The sequence below is a fragment of the Cetorhinus maximus genome, chromosome 8 (assembly GCF_964194155.1).
Source record: "Cetorhinus maximus chromosome 8, sCetMax3.hap1.1, whole genome shotgun sequence".
Taxonomy (NCBI): domain Eukaryota; kingdom Metazoa; phylum Chordata; class Chondrichthyes; order Lamniformes; family Cetorhinidae; genus Cetorhinus; species Cetorhinus maximus.
The window spans coordinates 92,414,925-92,428,943 of record NC_135886.1 but is presented as its reverse complement, the minus strand read 5'-3'; the positions used below and the strand labels follow the sequence as shown (position 1 = coordinate 92,428,943).

General features: G+C 38.2%; 1 protein-coding gene across 7 annotated transcripts in view; it reads right to left on the bottom strand.

The window, feature by feature from the left end:
- The window catches only part of diaph2 (diaphanous-related formin 2), an 855,920-nt gene that overhangs the window by 734,006 nt on the left and 107,895 nt on the right, over positions 1-14,019 (bottom strand). For all 7 annotated transcript variants that reach the window (XM_078547238.1, XM_078547236.1, XM_078547234.1 and 4 more), the window contains one exon: positions 5,458-5,562. In XM_078547238.1, coding sequence (XP_078403364.1) covers positions 5,458-5,562 — 105 coding nt within the window. The remainder of the gene's footprint in view (positions 1-5,457; positions 5,563-14,019) is intronic.

The window sequence follows — 14,019 nt, the reverse complement described above, 5'->3', positions numbered from 1 at the left end:
ACGGTGTAACGCTCCAAAGTGAAAGCACACTGCGAGATCTTCATCTATTACTCCACCATAATTAAGTTGCAGTTGTGATGGAGGCAGCAAGAGCCAACTGGCTGGAGGCAAAAGGAGCACATCATTGGGGGGGGGCGCGAGTGGCCAAAACTTCAACAGAGGTAGAAGCACATTACCTGTACGGCCCCTGTACCAAGGCACTTGCCTAGCCATAGTTGGAGGCGCGTTCCCACGGGGTGAACAGTGTGTTTGGGGGAACAGGTGATCATGTAAAGCAGGCCCACGTGACCCCAACCAGCCCAAAAAAATGGCCCACATGACCAGGTTCTGTGGAGGGAGATGAGGTTGTGGCGCAGTTGAAAAAGTTGAACAGGAAGGCTGGATCCAAGAGCAGATGCAAAGGAAAAATAAAGTTACTGTTGCTGCTTCAGTTTAAGGGAATCGGTTGACCAGAGCCGGCCATACCATGTGCAGCAGTGTTGCTGAGGGTTCAGATAAAGGTGATTCTGGTGAATCCGCATCATCAAGAATGTTTGCAGCAGAGCTGAGAAGGTTCTGCAGAAGTGTGCCATTTTGGTGAAGACCAAGCCCATGGAACTTGGGTTGGTTGGGAGTTGCTGTCAAATGAGGATCAACGACTGCATCCTCAAAGCAAAGAAGCTGGAATTCTACCTGAGGAAGTTCAGGGCTTCGACAGGTTTTGTGACTGAAATTAGTGCCGTACATGTTAACTGGACTGCCCATGCAAACCACGAGATCTATCTTTGTTGTATCTGCTACTTAATGTGCAAGTTAGTTTGTATTGACCACAATTTGCCTACTAATTCATATTTAATTTACATTAATTTTGGTTTTATTGTTAAACTAAAAGTTTTAAAAGTGAAATCTTGTCCATTGCTTTTCTCACTGGGGTCATTCGGTAAATTTGCCTCTTTTGGTTTGTTGGTTCCCACTGGGATCCTAACACAGGTGAAGTCACACAGCCCAGGATCATACTTTCCTAATGTATTATTTCAGAAAACTAAAAGATTATAAGACTGCATTAAAACTCCACTTGATCATGAGTGGAGAGTAAATGTACAGTGAAATTAAATGAAAAATATTAATTACTTTGTACAATGCAATGAACCGCAGCATTTCTCAACATGCTATTAACTGCACTGCTCTCAATAACAAACACTTAAAAAATCCATACATTTAAAAATGTTAAAGTCTGCTGACAGCTTTGTGACCTTTTACTGCAAAACCTGCTAAATTGTATTAAACATTCTAAATGGTGAAAGGGCAATACAGATCTGTTTTACATATCAAGTCAAAATATAACATTGTTCCTCAGCATACAATTGTATATTTTGTTTTACTGCACTGTCCTTTGGTTTTCAAACTGATATAGAATATTCTCTTAATTCAAAGTTCACATATTTTAAATTATTTGATAATGCAAATATTTTTTAGCATAAAATCCCCACTTAGCTGTCTGTGCTTTTTACATGGTTAATTCCAAATTTTGGACAAAACAATTTTGAACAATTCAGATTAGACCATACAGTTTATATAATTCAGCCAATGATTTCAGAGTAACCAGTTACTCCCATTCTGCCTCCTTAGAATAACTGGAAATCAGAGCTACACAAGTCGAATTTCAAATTTGATATATCGAAAATCTCAATATAATTAGTGTTATGGTGCACCCCCAGTCTTTGCCATCAAACTGTTGAATGTAAATGCAAAGCACAGATTTTTTTCTGACCACACTGCCTGTTCATCATCTTACAGCAAAGCCAATGGAGGGCTGATCACTTGTTTTGTGCCACACCACAGTGTGGCATGCTAATTCTTGATGAATGTGGCAGAAAACAGGGTTATTATGAGCGTATGACTGATAGCACCCAAACCAATTTTAGCTCCAGGAATCCTAATTCATGCTGTTTTTTGCTCTGGACTTGAGTTAGTTTAACTTAGCATCTACAAATAAAAGCAACAATAAAGTGTTTTACCCAAACGAGAACAAATAATCATTCTGTCAGTATGCTCTACTCATGGAAAATCCAAGGCAATTTACCCAATTGCTTGGGTTTACTGAAAAAATGCAGTAGTGTTTTAAACAATCAGTGACAAGGATATATCCGGCACAGAAATCAGAAGTTTAATATACCAAGCTTTCTGCATTGTTGCATTTTTATCCAGGCAAGCTGTGTGATATTTTTTAAACTTCAAAATTCAGAGGAATTTGGTATGCTGTACAAACTCCTGCCAAACAGAAAACTTAAACTCAAAAGGGACATAAAAATGTAATGTTCAGGGAAAAATAAAATAGCACCTTATATTGTTAGCATGCAAGAAAAGGTCGCTAATGTGTACTGAAATCCAGGATGTTTCAATAATGTAAGCATGTGCCCAATGAGATACAAAAGAAACAAACATACTTGGATGACAACACAGCTTTTCAAAGAGTGGGTCTAGGTGCTGGACAGGCACAAGATAGCAGCGTAAAGTTAACCTAAATGTAGGTGGTTTCATTGCTCACCAAAGGGACATTCAGCATGTTAACACAACTAAGATAGTGGTTTGCTCCAATAATCAAAACTATACTCAGCTCAGAAATCAAAAGCATATAGAAAAAAAGGTAAGAAAAGAAAAAACGGAGGATAATATCTGTATAGGCATTGTGAAAACATGAAGGCCTTCACAAATCTATGTTTTGTCAAATTAATGAACATGACGGTTAATTAACTTTTGAGAATTCTACAAACATACAATGGCAACCGAGGTTAGGTACAGCTGGATTTTCCTATCTTTAGCAATGAAATGAGAATACCTCATGTTTAAGAAAATAATCTGAGGGTTATTTAACAAGTAAGGAAGAGAATATGCATTGATGGAGCTAACAAAACAAATCGTGCTTTAACAAATCATTCTCACCTATAACTTACACTTCTACTTAAATAAAGTGCATAAAAATATGTTCTAGACTTGCATCTCTAAAACTTCTATCACATGTTTTGGTTCTGACACGAAGCAAATTCTGATCTTTTAAGCTGAAATCGTCAGTTTGAGCAGCTTTAAACTTAATGTCAGCATATATTTTAATTAGGTATTAATGTTCAAATACTACATCTGTGATTGGAACTGAAGTTGTACAGTTTATGACATCTTACTGCTCCAACTTTCTAAGTGTCAAATCCAAGCTTCAGTAAGCATGTTGATGCCTTTCAGGAAAGAACTGATCACCTTGTAGAATGTCACAATGCATTGTTTGACTGGTTGGATACCCAGAGGCTGAAAGAAAACCTCACATAATCTTCTGCTTCAAAAAAAAATCTCTAGCTTTTTATTTTAACTATAACTTCAGTATAGTTCTCTATTTCATACTGCTTCATTTTAATTAACAATTCTTCAGACATGACTGTTAGCTCAAAGGAATTAATTTTTGAATCGCATAGAGCATTTTTAAAAGCAAATCAAAACCTTAATATTGAATATATCATAACCTTGAATTATCCTGTCATACTTGTATAGCACCAGTGTAAAATGCACAAACAGCTTAGGTCTTCTTCCATATATACAACCACCACCCATTCCAAAGAACATATGCTCAACCAACAGCCATCTGCAAGAATCTGCAATATTTTGGAAACTAGAAGCTAACAATTTGCCTCTGCAAGGACATGTTTGACCACAAAGAGATTCCCAAAATATTCCAAAAGCGTTACCTTGACAAAGGCAAATGGTTAATCTGACAAACTGCATGGCAATAAACAAATAGTCCAGGCCTGTGATTGACAATATGCACCACAGGTAAGGAATAATTTGCAACATTTTAGACAGAAGCATCAATTTTGAATTCATAAGATAGCCAGCTGAGAAAAGATCAAAAGTGATACCAACGAGCAGCTGAAGCACGAGTCAGATTCAACTGAAACAGAACTTTCCAATTTAATTCTGAATCACGGGTAGTTTTTAAAAATTCTGTAGAGGAGCATGGTTACATCTGCCCTACTACAATAGCCTTCAGCCTGCATAGTGTCTTAATTTTGAATTTTTGTTGTGTATTTGTCTGCTTGTGTTTCATCAAGGAGATGCTCTTATATATGGCTTTTCTGTATGTGCAAAATTTTTGCAAATCCTGTTCATCAATTATGTCATAAGCATTTTAAACAAATAGTGATTGAAGTAGCATAACCCCTGAAATCAAAAAATCCCAGGAATGCTTTTGTAATAATTGAAGTATTTTTGAAGTAAAGTGTTGTTAATATGTACAACTGTTAGAGAAAATTGCGTGTATTTACTAACAGATCAAAAAACTACAATATTCATTCATTTCTCATATGTCGATTGAAATAGATATCCATAATATAAAAAATAAAATGGATGAATTTCAGTTTATTAAATCACCATCGGGCTCCCTGTACTCCCACCAATGTTTTAGGTTATTTCAAGAAAAAATTATATCAAGTATTTACTTCATTATAAGCAGCAGCTTCTGAGGCATATCTGGGTACCCAGCTCCAGAAAAATAAACAAAGAAAAAATAAAATCAGAAAATCAAAGTAAAACCTCATGTATGGCATGACTTCATGCTTACAGCAATTTCTGTTATCACTTGAAACATATTTCTGCCCTCTGATATCAAGGACAAATTTAAAAAGTTTTTTTTATGCTCCAGCAATATTACTTGACCATGTTCAGGAAAATTTTTGAACTGCAGCTCTGCTTGTTTCAAAAATATTTCTTTAAAGATTCTAAGCAGGTGATGTCCAGGTAGTATTCAATTTTGTTTTCAGATAGCGGTAACTTAATAATATTGCATTATGCTTCATGACTTTTGCATTGCTCAATTCAAACTACTAAAATTACATCACAGGTGATGAGCTTAGGAACAATAAACTCAGTCATACAGGTTAATAAGCAGACATTTTCAATAATAGGAACATTTTGTGTGAAAAATTTGCATCCAATTCTCTCAATGACTTGTTTTGAACAACCAATATTAGCTCTTCTATTAACCCTTAAAAATAACTAAAATTAATGGCCAAGTGAAATTCCATTTTGCATATGTTGAAGGGTGAACAACTGTAATTGGCCTACAGAGTCTACTCCTGGCACAGAACATATCACCCAAGATTTTAAAATCACATGGATTACCCCAGGGCAGTAGATGCAGAAAGTACTAATAGTTTATAGTAATAAAAGCATCATGTTTCAGATTAGAGTATTTTGTGTGATGTGTGCCAAATTCTCATGAACAATTTATCCACAGTAGAAGGCATTTTAAAACCACATTATTAAACAGCCGCTTTAAGCAATGAAAAAGGGAACATTTAGGCAGCAATCATGGATTACAGCTTAGCAAAAGCCAAAAGCAGATCATTCTAAGCTTATTATATCTGACTGTCTGAGAAATGGCATTTACTATGCTGTCTTAAAAATGGTAATTTTATTTTAAAAGAACCTTACAGATTTGGCAGTTGCAGAGATGTATTGAACCACCATTTCTCTCTTTGTCGTCAAATCCTTTCCTCGGAGTGGAACCTTACGATCCTCATTCAGATTCATGTCTTCCTGTTGACAAATAATTAAGGAAAAATATGAATTAAGCAATTAATTTCAATAAGCACAGTTTCTAGCTCTAAGAACTTTAGACCATTCTCATCAATGCAGGGGCATGTCTTTCTAAAGATAAAAGCAAATTATGGACAAAAAATAAATATATTTGACTATGAAAATGTGTTGCACTATTAACAGCCTCGGAGTCCAAAAAATAAATCAATTGTACTAAATGCATGACAGAATAGACATTATAAGACCAGCCATTTTTCTTGGGTCAATATTTGCATTTCGGCCTGAAGTATTATGCATCTGTGACTCACAAACAGACATAAACATCAACCACGATCAAAAGAATAGGAGATAATAGACCTGCTATTTCAAATTGAAATACAACAGCCTTAAGATTTCTTTCAGAAAATTGGGGTAGAATATTTTGCTCATTGGTGGTGAGCTTGGAGGTGGGAAGGACATGTAATTAGGCGGGATGGTGGAGGACCAGAACCCTGCTGCCTTCCCGCCTCCGCCAGAATTAAGCTCTGATGGGAAGGCCCATGGTCGACCTTCTCGCCCCACTGCCTATTGAGGCCCTTAAGTGGCTAATCAATGACCATTTAAGGGCCTCATCCCAGCGCCACTGATATTAACCCATTGGTGGGTGGGCCTCTCCACATGTGGCATGCACAATAAATATAACTGTGGACAGCTTGTCACCTCTGTGGAGTGGTGATGGGAGGGTCTCTTGATCCAAGGCAGTCAGCGGGGGAACCCAGTGAGAACCATACGCCTGCCCTTGCTGCTGATCCCACAACACCCCTCCCTACCCTCCGACTCTGTGAAACCACCCACCCCCCCCACCAAACCCTCCATATTACTTACCCGTGGCCTGGGTCGTTCCGCAATCGTGGGACTCTGGTAGGTGTTTTTCCTGCAACAGCCATTGCCTTCCCTGTGGCACTGCTGAGCACAAGAGCTGCCGGCCTCTAATTGACTGGCAGCTCTTGGTAGGCGAGGCTTCCACTCCTGGGGCCTTGATGTGAGGGAAAGGCCCGCCACTGCCATCACCACTGCCTGATTGGCTTGTGGTTCAGTGGACCTTCCCGAAAAGAGGCAGCATGGGTCTCTCGTCGGCTCTCCAGCCGGCAAGCGATACCCCGACACCTCAACAAGATTCCGCCCATGGAGTTGAAACCATAACTGCTGGACTTGACTGCTATCTGTGGTTGAGCTTCATAAGTTTTTGAATAGACCATTAGATAGTATGCGTCAATCTAAGGAATCCCAACTGGAAAGCCAACTGATTTTCTTACTATAGCTAATTTCTTTATAATTAGAACTCCAAAATGCAATTTTTTTAAGTAAAAGAATGACAACAACAACTTATCTTTGTGTAGCACCTTTAAAGTAATGAAAAATTCCAAGGCACTTCATAGGAGCATTAAAAACACAAATATTACAGCAATCCACATCCACAGATTTTAGGGCAGATGGCCAACAGCTTGGTCAAAGAGGTAGGTCTTAAGGAGCATCATAAAAGAAGAGTGAGCAGGAGAGACATGTATGGAGAGAATTCCAGAATTTAGGGCCTAAGTAGCTGAAGGCATGGGCACCAATGGTGGAGTGATTAAAATCAGGGAAACTCAAAACTACAGAATTAGAGAAGCACAGAAGTTTGTGGGGCTGGAGAAGATTACAGAGGTAGAGAGGAATTAGGACATGGAGGGGTTTTAAAGCAAGGACAGGAATTTTAAAATCAAAATGTTGCTTGAATAGCCACCAATCAGCATGCACAGGGGTGATAGGCGAATGGGACTTGGTGCAAGTTAAGACATGGGCAGCCAAGTTTTGATGACTTCAAGTGTATGGAGGCTAGACCAGTCAGCTGTACATTAGGATAGTCAAGTCTAGAGGTAACAAAGGCATAAATGAGGATTTCAGCAGCCGATGAGCTGGAATGGGTAATGTTACAGAGGTGGAAACAGGCAGTTTTAGTGATGACACAAATCTGTAGTCGGACATGTAGCTAGGTGGAAAGGGGGTGTTCTGGAGAAGGAATACGTAAGCTAACAAAGCAAAAGGATATGGCAGCATTGCAGAGCAGCTATTTAGGTACTGTTACCCAGAGTGAGACAGGAAGGGACGGAGTGTACAAACACAACAAAACAGCAGCAAATAGGGTCAAATGGGGAAAAAATGGTAAAAAGGCAAAATTAATGGCTCTTTACTTAAATGCATGTAGTATGCAGAACAAAATAAATAAATTAATGGCACAAATATAGAGGTTAATGGGTATGATCTTATAGCCATTGCGGCCACATGGTTACAAGGAGATCAAAGATGGGAACTAAATATTCAGAGGTATGTGACTTTTCGAAAAGACAGGCAGAAAGGAAAAGGTGGTGGGGTAGATTTGTTAGTACGAGATGGAATAAGTACGATAGCAAGAAATGATCTGGGATCGGAAGATGTAGAATCCAAATAGGTGGAGATAATAAATAACAAGGGGAAGAGGACACTGGTGGGAGTAGTCTATAGGCCCCCTAACAGCAGCTATACTGTGGGACAGAGAATAAATCAGGAGATCTTGAGGGCATGTAAAAACATTAATCATGGGTTACTTTAATCTTCATGTAGATTAAGAAAATCAAATTGGCAGAGGTAGTCACGAGCAAGAATTCATTGAATTTGGGACAGTTTCTGAGAACAAAATGTTGCGAATCCAACCAGGGATTAGGCTATTTTGGATCTGGTAATGGGTAATGAGGCAGGTTTAATATATGATCTCAATGTAAAAGATCCCCTAGGAAACAGTGACCACAACGGTAGAATTTAGCATTCACTTTGAGAGTGAGAAACTTGGGTCGGAAACATCTACACTAAACTTAAATAAGGGCAATTACAAAGGAATGAGGGCAGAGTTGGTTGCAGTGGACTGGGAAAGGAGTTTAGCAGAAAAGACCGTTGATGAACAATGGCAGACATTTCAGAGAATAGTTCATGACTTGCAACAAAGATATATCCCAGTAAGAAAGAAGGATTCAAGGAAGGGGATAAACCAACCATGGTTAACCAAGGAAGTTAAGGAGAGTATCAAATTGAAAGAAATAACATACAATGTGGCAAAAGTTAGTGGTAAGCCAGAGGATTGGGATGTTTTAAAAACCAATAAAAGATGACCAAAAAAATTAAGGGGGAGAAAGTAAACTTTGAGAGTAAACTAGCAAGTAATATAAAAACAGACAGTAAGCTTCTTTAAATATATAAAAAGGAAGCAAGAGGCTAAAGTGAGCATAGCCCCCTTAGGGAATGAGGCTGGGGAAATAATAATGGGGAACCAGGGAATGGCAGAATAGTTAGGTGGTCAACAGCTTGGTGGGAATAGGGCAGAGGGAGCAGGACGAAAGTTTGCTGCAGATGAGCTTGTAGAGGGCATGAGGGGAGATAAGAGAGAAACTGGACAAAGATGTGAATTCTGGGATAGGGCAGCAGGTATCATGAGAGGAAGTTTGGCGAGTGGGAGGGAGGAATGCGGCAATTACAGCTGATCAGATGGGCTTGAGCTTAATGACAAAAAAGTGAGCTCCTTGCATACTGTTCAAGGCAAAAGGGGAGAGGGGTTCAAGATGGTTTGCAGCAGAAAAAAAGAGCCCAGCTTGGACACTAAACTCTGAAGACTCAAAAATGCTGCCAAAAATGTTAGTTCCAACCAAACTAGTTTCGAAACAAATCTCCGTGTCACCTAAAATGGCAACAACAGGTTAAATGAAGCTCCAATGCCAATTTATTAACATACTAGAAAGATTGTAGAATTGCAAAATTAGTGTGCACTAATTACCACATTCGCTGTAGCTTGTACAATGCAGTACATCATCTTTAATATTTAAGATTTCTTCAAAAACTCCAATGTCAAAGCTGCATTATAACTCTGTGACCTATGCATGACAGCTGGATTGCAATCTTCATAACTATATAGTGACTAGGCAGCAGAACACCATAATAGTAGCCAGAAGACTAGATGATAAGTGGTTTTTATATATTTGTGTTTAGTAGCAAGAACCGAGACTCATTTATCATTAGAAGGATTTGTTTTGCAATGCAATTGCATATGGTACCATCGAAAAAAGTGAACTGCTGCTTATGAATTATAAAAACTCTTGTGTCTAGGACAGCATAAACTTGGCGATGGCAAAGCAGGGCAAATAAAGCTTACCATATTTTAAGATTCAAAATATTTTCCATGAGCAGACTTCTATAGCCCAAGTGTTAATTTTGACAGCCTCAAAGGCTTTATGTGAGATATCAGCTTTGGCTCAGTGATGGTACTCTCACCTCTGTATCAGATGGTCATGCGCTCTAGTCCACTTTAGAAGCTTATGCACATAAACTTGGCCCACACTTCAGAGTCCAAGAGTACTGAGGGAGTGCTGCAGTAGTGGAGATGCTGCTTTTCAGATGAGATACTAAACACCTGTCTGCCATTTCAGATGTATGTAAAAGATCAGCACTATTGAAACAGCAGAGGACTTCACCTAGTGTCCTGGCTAATATTTATCCCTCAAACAGTATTCAAACAGATCATTTGGTCAATTGGCTCACTGCTGCTTGTAGGATCTTCCTGTATGCCAAATAACTGTCTTCAATAGTGACTATGTTTCGGAAACAAAAAATTAATTAGTTATGAAGCACTTTGGGATGTACTATAAGGAAAAACTCTTTTTTTCATTTTAATATTCCAAAGGGAAGCTCGCTTTGTTAAAGCACTCTGAGATGTGCTATGTAAGTCATGTGGCTAAAAATGGACATTGTGCAGAGCGGTAAAAAAGAAAACAGGCTAGGAGTTGAAACCAATTCAAACAGCATGGTTTTTAAGAAGACTTCTGAAAGCAGTGGGAAAGATGACAAACAACAGGATTTCAGGAAAGAGTTCCAAACAGCAAAGACACAATGGCTGAGAGCATAACTGATGCAGTGGACCAGGGCAAACTAGTCTCACTGAAGTTATAAGGATACATTCTACAGATATATGACCAGAGATTGTTATGAAAGGTGCATGTAGCAAGGGCACAGAGGGATTTGAAAATGTTTCAAAACAATTTACTAGTGCATAGTTAAAACATAGCAAGGACAAGAATGACAGAATGCCATAATTTTGTCCAGTGAGAAAAACACCCCACAGCATTCTGAATGAACTGTAATTTGTGTAGACCTGCTAGGAGAAATGTGAGAAGTCAAGCAATGAGTTGAAAGGCTTAAAAAATGAAAACGGTAGAGGAAATGGGAGAGTAAGATGGGTGTCATTGCAAAGGTGAAGGAATTCAGTCTTGGTAATGAGTAGGATGCAAGGAAGGAAACTCAGCTCATAAACAGCACACCAAGCCATGGTGGCAGTCCCCAAGGCAAACATAAGCAATCGACTCACACTTGGCATGGATTGTTTAGTAAAAGAGTTCCCATTTAAAATATCAGTGATTCATTGAAACAGACTGTGACGACAATGATGATGGTAGAGCATGCAGTATTAATTCCTCCAAGGCTCATGTCCCAGATGATATGGCAATATTATGGGAATATGTGATTTAACTGAACACAAGGAAGTCAGCGTACAAGGTAAAAGCAGGAAAACTGTACCTCCACATGGGATCTGAAACTGAGGCAATCATGAATGAACTATATTGAACCATGGAGTCAGGGAAAAGACATATGCGAGTATCATTTTGCCTTAAGTCAAATGATTTCACCTAGTACTAGCTAACAGTTCCATATCTTTTTATTTGACATCTTATTTCAATTAAAATATTGTTTGTGGAATTAAGGGTCAAAATGAAAAGTGAAGTATTGTTTTTAAAATCTGGATTTATGAAATGGATCAGTAGGAAAATAATGAAGGTTGGATAAGTTACATTGAAAATGCTGGACTTAATTTCTTAACTGCACAAGAAAAATTAAATATTCTTTTTAATACGAATATTATAAAAGTGCTGACATTTTTTGACCCTGATGTTATTTTCAAAGGGTACAAAGGTTTGATACTGTAAGAAGAATGGGATTAGTTAAAGTTTGCTTGATACTATAACCAAAGCTGAGCACAAAAGAGCCTTGAGAGAAACCTAGAGGCTGCTTAGAATGACATTAGCAACAAATTAATCCACTGCTCACACTTATGTCAACCAAACTCATATTTAAGATGTGCTACCTGCAAATAAGGCACATCACAATGTAAAATGCATCACCAGTTACCTGCCAGTCCCCACAAAGAGTGGCTATCTACAATACTGGATATTTCACTTGTGAAATATTTGAAAATTCAAAGCTAACCTGTAAAAGTCTGATCATTTTCTGAAACATTTAGTTTATAAATCCCTTTTCTAGGAATATAATTCTTCAATGGCAATACATTTATAAAATTCTACATTAGCTGGTGCTTAAGAATTGGTCAAGAAGTCCAGTAAATGCACATTATACACAAGGCTTTTAATGCATTATTTCTAGATATCCTAGAGCATTGCCCAAGCTAACTCAGAGGGACTCTGATTTGGACCAGTGTGGACTTTGGCTTTGTTGGTACACACAAACAAATAGAGGAAGCGGCAGAGGAGCAAGGCTAATATTGACAAAAACTGATGGAGAGAGAGGATGGCTGGAAAAGGGAGCAGCGCAAGAGGCAGCTGAATGGATGCTAGGGCCTAAACAACACAGTGGAAGAGGCAGGAGGCGCCTGGGAGAAATCTTGACTGTCAGTAGATCTGGAAGCATGGCTTTTTGAAGGAAAAACGACTTGGAATAATGATCACTTACAGCCATGTAGCAGTGATCAGCCCAAAAACAGGTCCTCAGCTCATCATTCTACGCCTCACGGTCTTCTGCTTTTCTCTTCAGTTGCTTGTAGGAGCCTCCTGTTTTCAATTTCAAGTTGTCTATCATCATTCACTTTCTCCCTCTTGGTCTATGCCCATCTAATCCTCCCTCTGTCACCTTCTGCAGCAAACCTTCACGCCTTGGAAACTAGCCAATCAAACCTTGTTGCCTTTTCTTGATGATATTTACTAATGGTCTTTCCTCTTCCACCATCCTATGAACTTCTTCATTGCTCTTGTGTTCTCTCCAAATGATCCACTCCATCCTTCTCCACAACTTTCTACTCCACTTTTCTCAAGGTCTACGGTTCAGACCTGTACAACAAGACACTTCAAAATCATTGTCGTGACAATTCCATTCTTAAGGTCTCAACTCATTCCTATGCTGAGAATTCTTTATTTTGGAGAATGCATTTTTTTGCCATTGATATTCTAGCTCTAATTCCTTTACGGCAGTAACCATCTTTTGACAAGATGCTTCCCAGCAAAGAAGCAAATGCAATAACAGAGGAAGACAAGAGAACAGCAGCAAGAGGGTAAATAAGTGCAAGTTCATTTTTTAAAAATAAATCAAATTAAAAATATTTCCCAAATAAAACTAAAAATAGGTTAAGAAAGAAAATGATAATGGGCCTGAGTGACTTGTGCTACAGCATTACCTAGATTACCTAGCAGTTGGAAGCCCACATTGACAGTACAACAAGCAACTCTTATATAAGAATTCCCATTCTGACAATTTACGTAGCAATTTTACAAGGCATAAAAGCAATCGAAAACTGTAATATGGACAGCGGTGCCCTATGAAAACCTTTGATATGCAAATTTGTATGAACTGAAAACAGTTACTTGGATCCATAGTCTAACCTATGTTTCTCAAATATCCATTTAGTTGTGTTTGAGCAATCATATGTACTTGCATGCTGTGTACTAACTCAATACAAAATTTAAAAAATTGTATCAAACATGATGAACTCAATATTAAGCCACACATACAAAACTAATCGAGGCAAAATATCAACCTTCAAAATACTCCAATTAATTTTCAAAGGAAAAACAACAAAGAGGTATCTTGTGACCAGCATTATCTTAATGTTTAGTGCCCATCTTTGACAGACATCTCCACAACCAATAGCCTGTCTCTGTTTCAACCCAATTTATTTGACATATGAGAGGTAATAAAACTCAGTATATTTAAAACAAAAAGCTCTCCCATTTTTAAGTCACAGTGGTTAGACTGTGTTTGAATTAAGTGGATAATACTGCAGCAGAATTTGCCACTAGAGGGCATTCAGATTCAATATATTTCTCATTCAAGTTTCATAACATGGCACAATTGTCTATAAACCACAAGCATAATCTCTAAATACTACATTGGCTCCAGTACAAATTTATGCAATGCATCAGAGTGGAGTAAAGTGCCAATGGTAACTGCAGCTGTAATCCAACATATTACCATCACTGCACCTCTTGTGGCAAAATATCTTGTGGGAAGCTTGACTTGACAATCCTGCTCTATTAAAGATGCTAATATTTCTACAATACAGGAACATGGTTGTTTGTATGGCATGTCTTACTTGCAGCAGAAACATATTAGATTAGATTTAAAAAAAGCTTGATG